Raw genomic sequence first — 17,850 nt, 5'->3', positions numbered from 1 at the left:
CCCCCCCCCCCCCGCGGGACCCTGCGGCACCATCAACTCTTCCTCCCTCTAATGTCGGCCCTGCAGCTCCAGACTTCCTCGCACCTTCTCCCCTCCCCCTTTGGATCGCTATTATTTTAAATGTTATAGCCGCGGAGCTGTATCCATCAGTGGAGATGTCTAACCTCGGCCTGCCCCGGAACTCTTACTGCAACAGTGACTTCCTGTTCCTGCCTAGACGGGCGTCTGCTGCAGTAAGAGTTCCGGGGCAGGCCGAGGTTAGACATCTCCACTGATGGATACAGCTCCGCGGCTATAACATTTAAAATAATAGCGATCCAAAGGGGGAGGGGAGAAGGTGCGAGGAAGTCTGGAGCTGCAGGGCCGACATTAGAGGGAGTAAGAGTTGATGGTGCCGCAGGGTCCCGCGGGGGGGGGGGGGGAGGGAGGAAGGAAGAAGAGGAACCGAAGCATGGCAATTGTGGGGAAGTGCAATCCCCCCAATGCGTCCCCTTACCTTACCGACGCGTGTGTGCGCTGTGAAGAGAAACTTTGCGCTGCGATGTAATATTTTGTGCGCGAGCGCAGGCCAACGCAGCTTAGCGGGAACACTGGTTTATACATTATATCATAATATACATTTCTTCACAGATTCTCTAGCTTATTTCTCCACAGATGTTTCATAGCTATCCCCCTCCTTTACTAACGTAGTTTGGGTTTTAGCGCCGGCAGAGACAGTAACTGCTCCGACGATCATAGAACTCCTTTGAGCGTCGGAGCAATTACCGCCACTGCCGTCACTAAAACCCATGCTACGCGTTAGTAAAGGAGGGGGGTATGTATGCTAGTTTGGTTATTCATCTATATTGCTTTTCCTCAGACATTTTCGACTTGTTTGTGCACACAAGTTTGGTTATTCAAATATATTTTCCTCTCATTTAAGAATTACTGTTTATCATTTCATGAGACACAACACACTTCAGTTTCTACATTGATCTCATCAGCAAAGTAAACTTCTAAGTTTATGTTTATGCCTTGTATTTATTTATTATGTATTTATATTACGTCATTTTACCTATTTTTAATAAAGCACTTATTTTTTGTATGCCTTTTATGATTTTAATTTTATCAAGTTTTTAATTTTTATGTATCATTTTGTTTGCAAAATCAGTCTATTTGGTTTTATTTAGTCTGACTCCTGATGCAGGCCAGTCGAGTCATTCAGAGTCACTGAAACACTCCAAGCCTACTTTGACTGCCGTCTACTCCGTTGTTGTTTTGCTCCGTTGTTGTTTCACTCACAGAGGAGTTGATATTCTTCTGCCATTTTTTGCAGACTGGCGAAGATATATTTTTAATATATTCCAAACCAAATACAACTAGCTGAGAGAGAAGACAATTTTACATATCTTAATGCATCCTATCCTTCAATCAGTTTCAAAACTGACCCATTCATCTCTGTTTCTCATCACCCCCCATACCTACCCTTTCTCCAAGGCTGTTATTGGAATGCTTCACTTCTATATTCTGATACTGTCATCTTTTATGCATTGCTAAAGGTCAATATTTGTATTTAGTCCACTGAAAAAGGTATTATATTTTTTGCATTTCTATTGTTTACCAAAGCATGAAAGCAGCCAACAGAAGTCAGCACAGGGAGTATGCAGTGCACTCACAAACCCTAATAGCAGTCAAAGAGAGCTCATAAACGAGGAGGGAGTGAGACTTGTAAACATTCACCAACTCACACGCCCCATGCAGACTGCTATTGCTGGGCATAGGTCACAGTGGAGGTACAAAATAGAGAGTGACACAGGGACAAATTTTTCCCCATCCCCGCAGGAACTCATTTTCCCATCCTGTCCCATTCCTGCAAGTTCCATCCTCATCTTTAAAATAATAAGTGTTCAAGGCTTGTGCGGTTAAGGCAGAGTTTACAGGGGTTCATAGACAATTGCGCGCAAGACAATCGCGCGCAGACAACTGGGCGCGAGACAAATGAGCGGAAGACAATTGAGCGTTAAGACAAGTGAGCGCAAAGACGTGTTCACGTGCTGTACGTGCGCATGTCCTTTGATTGGCAAGCGGCCTCTAGTGGCGCGCTGAATTGTCATGGCGCTGAGTTATCTTGCGCGCAATTGTCTTGCGCTGAGTTGTCGCTGCGCTCAATTGTCTAGCGCGCAAATGTCTTGCGCTGAATTGTCTTGGCGCTTAGTTGTCTTGCGCTGAATTGTCTTAGCGCTGATTTGTCTGCGTGATTTTGTCTGCGCGCGATTGTCTTGCGCGTTTTTGTCTTGCGATTGTCACCGCTTACAGGAATAGGGCCGGGACAGCAACAAAACTCGCTAGGATGGGACAGGAAAATTGAGTTCCTGTGGGGACGGGGACAAATTTGTCCCCATGTCATTCTCCACTACAGAAGAAGGAGCAGTGATAGAAAATTTAAAGTTTTGATTATCCTTCATTGCATTTAACTCATCTTGAATTACTATCGAAAAGACATGAGTTAAACCTTAAAAAAAAAAAAGCTATCCTACTACACATTTAGAAGATTACTTTGATTTTGTCCATAATTTATGAGCACACGCAAAAAAATAATATATTCAATTAGAACAAGAGTCTCTAAATTATGGGTCATATGCCAGATGAACAAGATAAAGAGGGGGTTTTTATATGTAAGAAAATACAGGCTGGCTGGTGAGTGGGATGGTAGACAAATTAAGGACTTTCTTTTCTTTTTTAATTCAAGCAGCTGGAGGCTCGCAGGGAAAGGGGCTGTTTTAAGGTGGAGAAGGGAGCAAGAGAAAGAAGAGAGCACAAATGTCAGGGTGCCTACTCGCTCCAGCATCTTCACCCACACTACACCTCTCACCGCAAATCACCATGCCCACGTCCTGTCTCCCCAACAATAAACACACACCACAACACTCATTCCTACTGTGCAAAAAAAAAAGTAACTTCTTTTGCATAAAATTTTCAATTCTTTATATTTAATTCCCTGAGGTGTAATCTATTCATAACAACAGAGTATCAAAGACAGAAGGCAATAAAATAGATTTTTAATAAGGAGGTGGTTTTCTACTGCACCCATGACCTGAATCCTGCACTGGGATTTTAACCATCTATCACTTGTGGTTGATAAATTAATACCCGGCCTTAGCTGAGCAGTAAAGATGACTGGGGAAGGCAAAAGCTTGCCCCCAAAAAACATCTCACAAGTGGCAGCCCCCATAACCTCATTTGGTTCTTGTGCAATTTAGAGAATGGCACGGTGACAGAATTTGTCACCGTCTCGTTAATAATCACAGGAAAACATCCCGTGTCATTCTTTAGCGTCTTACCTCAACCTCTGTCCTTCTACATCAGCATTCTTCAACGGTGGAGCCCATTCAAACTTTGATTCTTCCCTCTCTCCTTAAAGAATGACAAGGGGATAGTTTCCCGCAGAGACAATGACAAATTCTGTCACAGTGTCATTCTTTATATGTGCATAAGGGACTACCTTACCATTTTATCTTTCCCTGTAGGCTGGTGAATTTGTATGGCTGACAGCTGGGAGAGAACACTAAACAGTAGGGTGGGACAATTAACCCATATCCATCCTATTTTGGGGTGATGGATCCCCTGTGGGGATATGACTTATTTTAAGGTGCCCCAAACAGTACACACTAAAACTGTAAAATTGAGTAAAACATAACTAATTTTTTTTTAAAAAATCCCACACACTTACCTTGTAGCTAAAAATATAAGAAAGCCAGAAATCAAATTTGAGTCTATGGCATAAAGTAGGATGCAAACTAGGTAGCTTTAGTGCCTTACTATCCTTATGTGGCCTCATCTTCTGCTACTATTACTCTGACAAGCATAAACAGATTGTAAAACATACTAAACTCTTGCAGCTTGCACCAGTTTCTTTTAAAAGTTGTATAACCATATATTGTTTTCCATGCAACAGTGACTCCACAAATTTCAAAACTACCATAGGAGCCAACTCTGTGGGAACTTGAGCACTCTTCCATATTAAACAAATTCCTTAATGGTGACTGTAGAGGGGTAATTTCCATTTGGTTTAGCACCCCCAATCATTTGGAAAAATTGGCTCTTATGCTTACTACAGAGATGACTAGTGCTTCAAGGCAGGGCAAGGAAGTAACTCATGCAAGTCATCAAGCACAATATCTAAGTTACAGAGTTTTGTCTGTGTGCTTTGAAGAGCTGCAAGCTCTACCTCTAGCCTTGCCTAGATTCCCCTCATTGAGCTTATTTTGCAGCGCTATTCTGACTCCTTAATGTAAGCAAGGCAAGGAAGGCCTGTGATTTACCAGCAAGAAGGGCAGACCGATTACTTTATTGCAGGGGTCTCAAACTTGCGGCCCGGGGGCCACATGCGGCCCGCCAGGTACTATTTTGAGGCCCTCAGTATGTTTTAACATAATCACAAAAGTAAAATAAAACAGTTTCTTGATCATATGTATCTTAGGTATAAATTACAATATTATTATAAAGACTTAGCCAAAAGGAAAGATTTATAAACTATAAAGAGTTTTACCTCATGCAACATTATCATTTCTTTAATAAGACATTAACTATTTTTTTCTGAGGCCCTCCAAGGACCTACAAATCCAAAATGTGGCCCTGCGAAGGGTTTGAGTTTGAGACCACTGCTTTATTGCAAGCAAGAGAGCGAGAGCTAACTGGGAAAGTATTTGTCAGCCTCACTCTTTTAACAATTCACAAACTCGTACATATAGGGAATTGGAAGCCCTCTGGTTATGAGACTGCACCACGCATGCAGTCCGAGCAGAAGCAGATGACAAGTCAACCAGCCAAACTCTCTGCCACTGGAGAGGCTCGAGAGCTCAATAAGCGGGGCAGGGACTCACCCAGGCGGGCAGGTCGGTATTGCAGAGCCGCAGGCGCACGCCCCTCTCCTCGCTCTGCAGGAAGGCCAGAGCCCGGCCCAGGCGCGAGCTCGTGTCGCCTCCCCGCCGCTTCCAGAAGAAGACGACGAGCAGCGCGAGCAGGAGCCAGATGAAGCTCAGCCCCAGGTAACCCAGCAAGTACACGGGCAGCACCAGCAGCAGCGCCCGGCCCAACTGGCGCGCGAGAGACGCCACGTCCACGCTGCCCAGCGGCGCCCGCTCCTCCGGGGACTCTAATGCGGCTGCCGCCTCCGCCATGTCCACCCCGGAAGCCTGTACGGAAGGTGCACGGGGCTCTGCCGGAGAGCGGCACTCGCTCACACCCTCTCTCTCCTCCCTGCTCCCGGGGCAGAGTTCAGCCCCCACCACTGGATCACTGCTGTGAGGACAGACACGCCCACAGCGCCCTCTGTCTGCAGTCTAGCCTGGACGGGAGTGAAGTGCAGCAGCACCGCCCAGACCAACTTCACTGCAGTTAGACCCCTTCCCGAACGTTAGATCACACGAAGGAAATATTTTATTCTCTTGTTGGAGGGGCTCATGCCGGTTTCCTCATGCACTTTTCCGGTGTCAATTCAGTCAGAGCCCAGTTTTGTTGAACTACAGTGTTTTGAGCCTTCATTCAACAACTGCCCATATTTTAACACTGCTTTTTTGTCACTTGTTACAGGTAAATTTGCAGCTCCCTTTCATAGTGCGCCACCACCCACACCAGAATGCCTGCACTACAAGAGCAAGTATGCCTTTAATATATCCATTGGACAAGACTTGCAGAAATGTAAAAGTAGCCTAAAATGCTTTCTTTTTAAAGATGCCTATAATTGATTTCTTACATATGAATTTACTTCCACATCACTTAATTTGTCTCCCTTCCCTATTGTATTTTCCTTTTATGTATTCTTTTGTAATAAATTGTAGTTCTTCCCTTTTCTCCCAATGTTTTCATGTCATAAGTATGTTTGTTTTGTTGGTTTATGTTTAATTATTTAATATGTTCATCTCCTATCTATTTTAAATTACCATGTACAATGCTTTGTACTTCTGGAGAAGCGTTTAATCAAAATTCAAATAAACTATGAAACTACCATCAGAGTACTGGTCTTTCCTATCTCAGTGGGGAGGGGAAGACATCTTATTGTGGAACTTATTAAATAAAATTAATAATTACTGGATTGTTGGTTCAACATTGCCTTGATAATGATTTGCTTAGAAATCGGATGTCCCAACTTGTTCGGATCGAAGGAGACAAAAAGTTGAGGAGCAGATCTGTGTGGTTTGGTGCACTCTAAGTAGAAGGCCAAAGCACGCTTACAGTCCAGGGTATGAAGAGCTGATTCTCCAGGATGAGAATAGCTCCTTGGAAAAAACACTGGAAATACAATGGATTGATTGAGATGAATTCTGAAACCACTTTAGGTAAGAATTTAGGATGAGTACAGAGGACCACCTTGTCATGATGGAAAACTGTGAAAGGTGGATCAGCAACTAAAGCTTGCAGCTCACTGACTCTTCGAGCAGATGTGAGAGCAATGAGAAACGACCACTTTCCAAGTGAGATATTTCAGATGAGCCGTAGACATTGGTTCAACTGAGCAAGAACAACATTGAGATCCCAACCACTGGAGGCGGTTTGAGAGGAGGTTTGACATTGAAAAGTCCTTTCATAAATCTGGATACCACAGTATGAGCAGAAAGGGGTTTACCTTCGATAGGCTGATGGAAAGCAGCAATTGCACTAAGATGGACTCAAATGGATGTAGACTTTAAGCCAGAGGTAGATAAGTGCAGAAGATAATCTAAGACGGAAGACAAGGAGGTATCTTGAGGCTCCTTGTTGTGAGAGATGCACCACATAGAAAATCTAGTCCATTTTTGGTGGTAGCATTGGCTTGTGGCAGGTTTTCTGGAAGCCTCTAAAATATCCCGAACAGGTTGAGAAAACTGAAGGGGAGTTATGTTGAGAGGTACCAAGATATCAAGTGTAGAGATTGCAGGTTGAGATGAAGTAGAGATCCTTGACTCTGTGTAAGCAGAGATGGAAAAACTGGTAAGAGGTATGGCTCACTGCTGCTGAGTTAAAGAAGAAGGGAGAACCAGGGTTGCCTGGGCCACTGAGGAGCTATTAGAATCATGGTGGCATGATCCATCTTGAGCTTGACAAGAGTCTTGAGAATGAGAGGAAATGGAGGGAACGCATACAGGAAGAGATTTGTCCATTCCAGAAGGAAAGCATTTGCCTCGAGGCGATGAGGAGAGTATATCCTGGAGCAGAACTGAGGCAGTTTGTGGTTGTGGGGAGATGCAAAGAGATCTATCTGAGGAGTTCCCCAGTGAAAAAAAATGTGATGAAGAGGCGAGGAATTGAGTGTCCATTCGTGAGGTTGCAGAAGACGACTCAACTTGTCTACCAGACAGTTTTTTTCTCCTTGAATGTAGACAGCTTTCAGGAAGGTGTTGTGATGGATCGCCCGGTCCCACATCCTTTGAGCTTCCTGACAAAGAGGGACAGATCCTGTTCCCCCCTACTTGTTGACATAGTACATGGCAACTTGATTGTCTGTCCGAATAAGGACTACCTGGTCGTGAAGAAGATGCTGAAAAGCTTTGAGAGCAGTGAAGATCGCTCTGAGTTCCAATAGATTGATATGACACTGACGACCTGTGCTGGACCAGTGGCTTTGAGTATGGAGACCATCAAGAGGAGCCCCCCCCCCCCCAAGCGTAGGTCAAGAAATTTGTCATGAGGACCTTCTGATGAGGAAGTGTCTGAAACAGTAAACCTCTAGTTTGGAAGAGAGCATCCACAAGTGGAGAGACTGTCTCAACGAAGCAGTGACTGTAATGTGTCGATAGAGTGGATCGCAAGCCTGCACCCACTGAGATGCCAATGTCCACTGAGGAATTCTGAGTTGAAGTCTGGCAAAAGGAGTCGTGTGAACGGTCGAGGCCATGTGACTGAGTAGAACCAGCATGTATCTCACTGAGAGTGAAGAAAGGGAAGACACTTTGCGGCAAAGCTGAAGGAGGGCAACCAGACACTGCTGAGGAAGGAATGTTCTGAGTTGCATAGTGTCCAGAACAGCTCCGATGAACTGTAGATTCTGAGAGGGCTGAAGGTGGGATTTGGGGAAGTTGATTTCGAATCCCAAGCTTTGTAGGAACCATGTAGTCCATTGAGTCACTACAATAACCCCCTGAGCTGTTGAATCCTTGATAAGCCAGTCATCCAGGTAGGGTAATACCTGAAGACTATGGTTCTGCAGAGCTGCTGCCACCACCACTAGGCACTTGGTGAACACTCTGGGAGATGATGCCATGCCGAAGAGTAGCACTCTGTACTGAAAATGCAGATTCCCCACCTGAAATCTGAGGTACTGACGGGAGGCCGGATGAATGGGAATTTGAGTGTAAGCTTCCTTGAGATCTAGAGAACATAACCAATCGTTCTTATCTAGAAGGGGATAAAGGAATGCCAGGGACAACATGCAAAATTTTTCTTTGACCAAAAATTTGTTGAGAGCTTTGAGATCCAGTATGGGCCACAGATCACCCATCTTCTTCGGAACTAGGAAGTAACGGGAGTAAAAACCCTGCTCTGCTGTTCCAAGGGAACTTCCTTGATGGCATGGAGACGAAGTAGAGCTTGAACTTCCTGAAGAAAAAGGGCGGTCTGGGATGGATTGGAAGGATACTCTCTTGGAGGAAGCTCTGGTGGAATCTGAGTGAAATGAAGAGAATATCCTTCCCTGATTATTGACAGCACCCAGAGGTCAGATGTAATGGTCTCCCATCAATGGTAAAATTGATGGAGATGATCTCCGATGGGAAGAGGACAGAGGCAGAACGAGGGAGGTTATGCTCTGTTTGAGACAGTCAAAAAGGCTGAGAAGCCTTTGGTGCCGCAGAAGGCTGAGGTTTCTGTTGCTTCTGCTGTTGTTGCGGTTTCTTGGGAGGTGCTTGAGTGTAAGGAGCTGCCCTTGGAGGATAACGCCTCTGATAGAATGAAAGAGGTCGAGAAGGCTTGGAAGGAGCTGGCTTAGGCTTTGGTCTGACAATGGAAGCAAAAGATTTCTCATGCTCAGACAACTTCTTGGTGGCGGCCTCTATCGATTTATCAAAGAGGTAATTGCCTTCACAAAGGAATATTGTCCAGATGATCCTGAATGTTGGGATCCATATCAAAGGTGCGAAGCCAGGCAAGGTGGCGCATCGCTACAGAGAAAGCAGTGACCCTCAAGAAAAGTTCAAAGGCATCATAAGATGACTGAAGAAGGTGTAACCTGAGTTGTGCTAAAGTAGCAATGACTTGCTGGAACTCTAAAAGCCTGTGTTGACCAAGGTCTTTAGAAAAACCAGGTAGTATATCAATAAAATACTTGAAATAAGTAGTAAAGATAAAATTATAATTTAAAACCCTGGAGGCCATCATTGAATTTTGATAAAGATGACGGTCAAACTTGTCCATGGTTTTGCCCTCTCTGCCAGGAGGTATGATAGCATAGACCCTGGAAGGATGACTCGTCTTTAAGATGATTCCACAAGACGAGACTGATGAGATAGTTGGGAGTTCTCAAAGCCCTTGCAATGTACAGTTCTACACCTCGATTCCAACTTGCCTGGAACAGCAGGAATGACATGAGGAGTCTCCAGGTTTCGTTTGAAAGTCTGAGAAAGAAGCCTGTTAAGATGAAGTTTGAGAGACTCTGCATTAGGCAGAGGCAAACCCATTTCCTCTTGTGAGACTGCTGGGTGCCCAGGCTGGACTGCAGGAAGCAGAGTCGAGACAGGACTATAATTGGTCAGTAACTGAACAAATTCTTGCTCTAAAATGGTCTGGATGGTAGCCTGCAATTGTGGATCCGAGTCTGAAACTGGACCACTTGCTGAGGCTAAAGGCTCTGAGGACGAAGAGGAAGAATGCTTCGACATGGAGAATGATGTTTAGGTAGCTTGAGGACCACTGCTGGAACTGTCTGCTGAGGTATCTGACCTGAGGGAAGCTCAGGAGAAGACTTGGCAGATTTACTTGAGGTCGAGGATGTTCCAAACAAGGAAGGTCTGATGAAAGTAGAGGTCGAGAGTATAGTAGGGGTTTCCATACCGAAAATCTTCTCCACTTGAACTCTACGACGTTTGAGGGCTCTAGGTTGAAAAGTAGCACAGCGAACGCACGACTCTGGGCAATGGTCAGGCCCCAGACACTGAAGGTACCAGCGGTGTGGATCAATGAGGGAGATCGTACACTGGCACAGGCTACACTTCTTGAAAGTCATGACCGGCCGGAACATAGAAGGAAAAATAGCCGCTGCAAAGTCGAAGCCCAGAAGCTGAGGGCGTGCCAAAGACCCCGCCGTCACTCGACGAAAAAAATTCAACTTTTTTTTTTTTAACAATGACCGAAAGAAAAGCACAGCGACACAGTAATAAGAAAATAAAACACGAGCCGCGGTGAGAGAAGGCACAAAATAAACTAAGTTCAGCGCAGAGCATCAAATACGGACTTCTCAGCTCCGCAGAAAACTGAGAACTGAGGAGACGTGCCCTATGCTGGGCGGGAAGGCACACGTGCATGCGCGGTGCGGCAGACTCGAAACTTCTGAGTTTCTTCATGCAAGTCTGCTTGTGAGGCTGTCCACAGCCGAGCTCCGTGGATGATGTCACCCACAAGTGAGAATAGGCTGCTTGCTTGTCCTGGGATAATAATGACAACACATATAAATTCTTAACTCTGTTTCCAGGATCTTATTATCAATTTGCTGTTTTTCTCTCCATCTTTGGCATTAACTTTTAACATTCAACTTTCTTCCATTTTCCTGCTTTCTCCTCAAATCTATGTACTTTTCTATGTCTTCCTATCCATGCGCACTGACTCCTTCCTCTTTGCCCTTCCCCACCATCCATATGTGCCATCTCCTCCCTTTTTCTTCTCCCCTATTCCCATCTATCCATAAACAGCATTTCTTCCATCTCTCTTCCCCACCCCTCCCATCCCTGTGCACCATGTCCTCCCTCTCTCTCCCCTTCCCCTCCATCCCTATGCACTATGTCTTCTTTCTCTTTCCCTCTCCCATGATCTGACATCTGTCTTCCCCCCTCCTTCTCCTAGAAAATTAGTAAAAACGCAGTTGTTTGATCAATTTGTAACCTAAGGGTTTATTGTTTTTAATTTTTATTTTATGTATTTCTGATGATTTGTACTTTTCACTGATTGTCCAGTATCTCTTATTGTAAACTGCCTTGAACTATTATGGCTTTGGCGGTATATAAGAATAAAATTATTATTATTATGGTCTGGGATCTTTATCCTCTCCTTTCCACAATCTGGCATCTCTCCCCCACCTTCCTTTGCCTGGTCTGCAATCTCTCTCTTCTCCACCCTCCCCCACTTCCCCATTCAGTGATTTGACATCTCTCACCTTCCTTTCCCCCTGCCTCCCATAGTCTAGCACAGGGGTGCCCAATACGTCGATCGCGATCGACAGGTCGCTCGCTCAGGCGACCCCAGTCGATCGCAGAGCGGGTTCCCTTCTCTTTTTTCCCCTCCTGACTGGCCTGCTCCTGAATTCTGCGGCTGCCTCCGCTGCTCAACATTTTTTTTTTTTTTTAAACGGCTTGGAAAATTTATGCTCCGGGGGCTAACGTGTGCTTGTACCGGCTTCCCTTCTCTTCCCTCTGAAACCGGAAGTTATGTCGGGGGGGGGGGGGGGAGAGAAGGGAAGCCGGCACGCACATGTTAGAGCCCCGTTCGCGGGCTAAAGCGGGAGCCAGGTCAGTTAAACTTGCGATTTGCTCTTCTTGTTGCCAGGTCCTGCCTACTTTCTGTTTCCTCAAAGGCAGGACCCGGCAGCATTTCTCCCAATAGGTCGATCTTGGGCCGATCAGCCTTCCTCTCCCCGACGTCAATTCTGCCGTCGGAGAGGAAGTTCTGGCCAGCGGAACTTCCTCTCCGACGGCAAAATTGACGTCGGGGAGAGGAATGCTGGTGGGCCTGAAGCAAGGAGAGCTTGGCCAGCGGCAGGCGGCTTTGGGGGCCTGTTATCCGATGGCAGCGGCAGTGGCTTGGGGAAGGGCAGGGAGGGAGATAGAAGGAAAGAAGAGAAACAGAAAAAAAGAAAGGGGGCATGAAGAGATAAAGAAAGAGAGGGCAGGGAGAGAAGAAGAAAACGTTGGGGGGGGGGAATGAGGTCAGGAGGAGAGGAAGCATACAGGCTAAAAGAAGGGAAGAAAGATTGGATGCACAGTCAGAAGAAGAAAGTGCAACCAGAGACTCATGAAATCACCAGACAAGGTAGGAAAAATGATTTTATTTTAAATTTAGTGATCAAAATGTGTCTGAATTTATATCTGCTCTCTATATTTTACAATATGGTCCCCTTTTACTAAACCGCAATAGAGGTTTTTAGCACAGGGAGCCTATGAGCGTCGAGAGCAGCGCTGGGCATTCAGCGCAGCTCCCTGCGCTAAAAACTGCTATCGTGGTTTAGTAAAAAGGGAGGGGGTGGGTATTTGTCTATTTTTGTATGGTTGTTACTGAGGTGACAGTGCATAGAGTCATCTGCTTTGACCTCTTTGAAAAAACCCCGGAATAGGAATGATAATTAACAATTCTATGCATACAGTGTGCATTGTGTTTTTTTTAAATTTTATTGTTGGTAGATCATTTTGACTTGGTCATTTTAAAAGTAGCTCGCAAGCCCAAAAAGTGTGGGCACCCCTGGTCTAGCATCTTTATCTGTCCCTTCCCTTCCTTCCCCTGGAGGTCTGGCATCTGCCTTTCCCATCGCCACGATCCTTTCCATGCTAGTCCTACATCCCCCCACCCCCGGCAAGATCCGGTGCTCACTCATCATTCTCGATCCCAGTGGCACTGCTCTTGGGCCTCAAGCAGCAAGAGCGAAGTAAACATGCTGCCTCCAGCAGCCCTAAAGCTGGGATCAAGAACGGTGAGCAAGCACCAGATCTCGCCGGGGAGTAGGGACTCTGGCTAGGTGTGCAGGCCATGCAGTGTCTGCTATAGGGTTTCCAGATCACTGCTATAGGGTTTCCAGATGTCTGGTTTCCCTGGACAAAAGTATCAGAATTAAAAAAAACACCAGACAGCTGACAGAGTCCTCAAAAAGAGGACATGTCCGGGGAAACTGGGACATCTGATAACCCAAGAAAGGGTAAAGAGGGAAGCGAAGCTGGACGGGGCGGAATAGGGGGACAGGGATACTACTACTACTATTTATCACTTCTATAGAGCTGAAAGGTGTATGCAGCACTGTACATTTTGGCATTTAATAGACGGTCCATGCTCGGAAGAATTAAAGGCATAGAATGGCCTTGGAGGCAAGGGAAAGAAGAGAAAGGGATGGAACTGGGACTGATACTATTACTATTAATTTCTATAGTGCTACTAGATATATGCAGCACTGTACACTTTCTATGCAGGTTAAAGGGTACAGAGAATGGGAAGGGGTCTAAGGAAATGAGTAAAAGGTGGGGGTGGGTTAGGGGCGGGGGCTGTGTCAGGCGTCCTCTGTCTTCACAAATATGGTAACCCTAGGTAGGGGTAGTGGTCATCATGGGCACTTAAAAAAAATGAAGATATTTAAAACTAGGTATGGTTGGCAACCCTACCTGCAGTGAGTCTCTACACATGACATGCACATGACCCTCATCTATTCTTTCCACATCCCCAAAAGCTGCTCGCTTTCGGGGGTGGGGTTCCTAAAATGTTAAGCTAATATAGAGCAGGCAAAAATCATGTTCCTGCACTAGCTATGATTTAGTGCTGTGCATTAACGTTTCTTTATTGAATATTTAGATTGGAGGTATAGCCATGTTTTTGAAATACTTATTTATTAAAATGATATTAACGTAGGGCAGTTTATTTTAAAACAGAAATGAATAAATGTAGAAAAATATATATTAAATTAATCTGTACACTACAGTAATCCCCTTTTTACTAAGCCGTGGCAGGTTTCTACCGCGGCCCGGAGCGCTAAATGCTCCGACGCTTATAAAAACTGGGAAAAGCCTCAAAATGGAACCGGGCACTTTTCTCCCGACCCGGGAATACACTTCTCCACAGGTCTATTAGCGGCCTCTCTCTGATCGTTCCATCAATTGCTCGGAACTCTCGCCGCCCTGTCTTCTCCAACCTGCCCCTCCACGCCTCCTTCCGCGTCGGTTGCTAGGATATCGTGACGCAGTTGCCTTGACTGCGCGGCTCTACGCATGTGCGCTTCACCGATTCGTAGTGTCATGGCGGCCTGGCACGTAAACAAGGAGCGGAATAAGTTGTGTTAACCGTGGCGGTGAGAGAAAAGGAGAGTGCAAGAGGGAGATTCCGACACTCAACATGCATCACCAGAGGGTAACTTTGCACGGAGTGGTAGCTTGGGCTATTCCTGGCTGAGGCGCTAACCAGGAGCACTGAGGCTGAGATTCAAAAGTTTATGTTCTCTCACCTGGTGACCAGTGATACTGTATGGTTTTTTGTTTTTTTTCCCCCTGTTCATAATTGATGGTGATCTGTAGCTCAGTTTGTCTGGGTCATACTAGGTTAAATTTTGGGGTGGTAGCATAGTTGCTATTACTCAGTTCAGGTAGGATCATCTTTAGTTTACATTCTCAGTGCCATGTCTTTTATTTGATTCTACTCATTTAAATCAGTATTATCGGTTCCATAATACCTCAGAAAGGGGTTGTCAGAAATCCAGGATTGGTCCGACTTAATATGAACTTTCTAGAACAGAAGGCCCCATGCTCAAAACAAACCTGGATGGCAGCACTTCATTTAGGGATTTCAAAGTCCCCCCTTGAGGGCCACAATCCAGTCGGGTTTTCAGGATTTCCCCAATGAATATGCATTGAAAGCAGTGTATGCACATAGATCTCATGCATATTCATTGGGACAATCCTGAAAACCCGACTGGATTGCGGCCCTCAAGGAGGGACTTTAAGACCCCTGGTAGACTGTTTTTAACAACTGGAGTGTAGGCAGGTAGGGCTGGTCTCGTTTGGGGCACTGGTCTTTGACCTAGGGGCCACCGCGGGAGTGGACTGCTGGGCATGATGGACCATTGGTCTGACCCAGCAGTGGCAATTCTTATGTTCTTAATTGAAACATTATTGTGTGCTAATGCACAGAGGCCTTTGGTCACTATTTTACTGTACAAGGAAGCAGTAATTGATAGTAGTATGCTAATTAGCTTGCAAGTATTAGTGATTCCCTCTCTAATGTACTTAGAAATGATGCACGGAAACCCCCTGCCTAGTGACTAAAATCGATCAACAACACTAGAGTTGCCAGTAGGTTTTATTAGTCATTAGGGCAGTGATTTTTACAGCTGTGCTCCTGCTTTCCAAGGAAAACCCACTTTAACCATACAATGCTGTTCTTTTTTTACAGTTGGTAGAGAGCAGAGTGGATTTGGCAATAGCTCAGCCCCATGCTCATGAGAATGCTTTCTGTGACTGGGTGGCCACCATGTTCTCTTGCACCCCGGGGAGCTCTGCAGCTTCTGCAAGAAGTGCCAGCACAATGAAAAAACTGTTTCTCCTCCCTCTCATTCACTGGACATGTGCCACTTGCACCAGGAACATTATAAGCCCTTTACTGACCAATGCTCAACACTTACAGTGTGCATATACTTTGCATTCTATAAGTGTTTAGCATTGGTTGCTAAAAATAAAAAAAATGATGCTCCATCTGGTGTTTTTTGGTGCTGTAGAGAATAGTGCCAGAGTTCTGTGTGTCTCCCCTTGAGTAAGTTGGCAACTATTTTGTGGTTGTTGGTGTTTGTTTCAACTTCCATTGTTGATAGAGTCCTGGTATTTTAAATGGAATTCAGCACCGCAGAGTGAACTATCTTCCCAAATCTTGGAAAGTCTTCTCTTATAATGGTCGATTAATTTCACAGTAGAGCATTTGGGATTTAGAACAGTGGGCCCCAAACCTTTCTAGGGACTTCCAGCCTGTTGTATTCTAAGGATATTCACTGAGGGTCCCTTTAGCAAAGCCATGGTAGTGATGCTGTTGTGGTAAATGCACCGAAGCCCATAGAAATTGAATGAGCTTTGGCGCATTTACTGTGGCAGCATTGCTACCACGGCTTTGAAAAAGGGGCCCTGAGTAGCCTATGCAGAAAACTAGCACAGATTGAAACATGCAATCTTAACAAAATTTTCTGGGTGCATGATGTAGAAAAGGATTTTGCAAAGAAGCTAACCCTGTGAATTTAGACACTAGTACACAGCATATTAAATTCAGTGGTAATGAGGCTATAAGTTATTCCCCTCTAATGCAGAGAACACTGCAGAAGACATAAAAGGCATGCTTAATGCAGGACCTTGGACCAGGTCTGAGGAGGCATAGAAGGGTTAGCTCATTCTTCTGCAGTAGCATTTGTGAAGACTTAGGCCCTCTTTTACAAAGGCGCGCTAAGCGTTTTAGCACGAATTTAGCACACGGTAAATCAACGCATGTGCTAACCACTAACACGTCCATAGTATAACGTGCACATGTTAGCATTTAGCGTGTGTTTAGCGCATGCTAAAAAGCTTAGTGCACCTTTGTAAAAGAGGGGGTTAATGTTTATTTCTTCTTTTTGGCTGCAAGCATAAATCAAATAACCCACAACTTTTTAAGACATAATAGGAGAGGTACCAGTTCTGTGTAGAGGACTGAGTAGAAAAAAAAATGATATGCACATGCTGGAAGGTTATTCTGTAAATATCATAAAAGTATGCAATCCTACTTAACTTCATCAATTTCTATATTAATTTGTCACTGTTAAGGATCTTCAGAATCAAATGCAGTAGTCCTTCATTGATTTTTAGAAGTACTGCTTAAATTGTCATCAATTCTTATTTTATATATTTGTTTATACTTTTAATATAAATATTTTTATTTTTTATTATCTTTTCTTTTTGTTATACTTTAAAACTTTTAGCCCAAAAAGTAGACCCTTATCTTGTCAAGTTGAGATTCTGTCGGCTCGGCAGTTGCCTCATCAGCTGGTATCAAGGCTGTCCCCTCACAATCCCCCTCTTTTACTAAGGCGCGCTAGCCGATTTAAGGCATACTAAATATTAGCGCACGCTAAACGCTAATGCATCCATAGAATATAATGGATGTGTTAGCATTTAGCGTGCCTCAGTAAAAAGACCCCAATATTACTCACCACCATCGAGCTCGTTGTTTTCTCTGGACAACGGGCTCGATGGTGGTGTGTAATATTGTGAGGGGATAGCCTTGACAGCCAATGAGGCGAAACATGTCAGCAAGTCCCAAGCTAAGAGAATCTCAAATTGAAAAGATAAGTGCCTACTTTTTGGGCTAAAAGTTTTAAAATATAACAAAAAGAAAAGATATAACAAATAAAAGTATGAAAAAATATATAAAATAAGGATCGTTGACAATTTAAGCAGTACTTCTAAAAATCAGTGAAGAACTACTGCGCTTGATTATATTACATTACATTACATTAGTGACTTCTATTCCGCCAGTACCTTGCAGTTCTAGGCGGATTACAAAATAAGGTAACTGGACATTTCCAGGAAAATTACAAATTAGGGTGCTGTTTACATGTTTGAGACTTTGATGAGAAATTTACAAGAGTGGGGATAGTCATGGAGATGTATTATGATTTCTTGATAAATTTTTTGAATAACAGTGACAAATGAATATCGAAATTGATGAAGTTAAATATGATTGCATACTTTTATGATATTTATGGTTGATTATTGATGCAATCAGAGAATAAAATGCTATATTCTTGATAAAAGGAAGGTTATTCTGTGCATCAGTATCACAAAAATGTTTATGCACAGAAATGTTTGTGTTGCTGGTGTTGATCTATAGAATAACATTCTAGAATATGTGTTAGTTTATTTAAAAGCTTTATATATAACATACCTACCCCCTCTTTTACTAAGTCGCGCTAGCCAATTTAGCTAA

The 17,850-nt window shown here is 44.3% G+C and overlaps 2 protein-coding genes across 7 annotated transcripts in view; one reads left to right on the top strand and one right to left on the bottom strand.

Moving 5' to 3' along the window:
- The window catches only part of ESYT2 (extended synaptotagmin 2), a 235,104-nt gene extending 229,770 nt beyond the window's left edge, over positions 1–5,334 (bottom strand). For both annotated transcript variants that reach the window (XM_033931591.1, XM_033931592.1), the window contains exon 1: positions 4,863–5,334. In XM_033931591.1, coding sequence (XP_033787482.1) covers positions 4,863–5,159 — 297 coding nt within the window. In that variant the 5' untranslated portion in view covers positions 5,160–5,334. The remainder of the gene's footprint in view (positions 1–4,862) is intronic.
- WDR60 (WD repeat domain 60) overlaps positions 4,895–17,850 on the top strand; it is a 264,691-nt gene continuing 251,735 nt past the window's right edge. For 3 of the 5 annotated variants that reach the window (XM_033931587.1, XM_033931589.1, XM_033931585.1), the window contains exons 1-2: positions 4,895–5,027; positions 5,572–5,638. In XM_033931587.1, the coding sequence (XP_033787478.1) occupies positions 5,618–5,638 (21 nt within the window). In that variant the 5' untranslated portion in view covers positions 4,895–5,027; positions 5,572–5,617. Of the gene's footprint in view, positions 5,028–5,571; positions 5,639–14,086; positions 14,263–17,850 lie in introns of those variants that run through there. The other 2 variants (XM_033931586.1, XM_033931588.1) reach the window with 2 other exon arrangements.

Source organism: Geotrypetes seraphini, chromosome 2 (genome assembly GCF_902459505.1).
Source record: "Geotrypetes seraphini chromosome 2, aGeoSer1.1, whole genome shotgun sequence".
Taxonomy (NCBI): Eukaryota; Metazoa; Chordata; class Amphibia; order Gymnophiona; family Dermophiidae; genus Geotrypetes; species Geotrypetes seraphini.
This window is presented reverse-complemented; position numbering and strand designations above follow the sequence as displayed.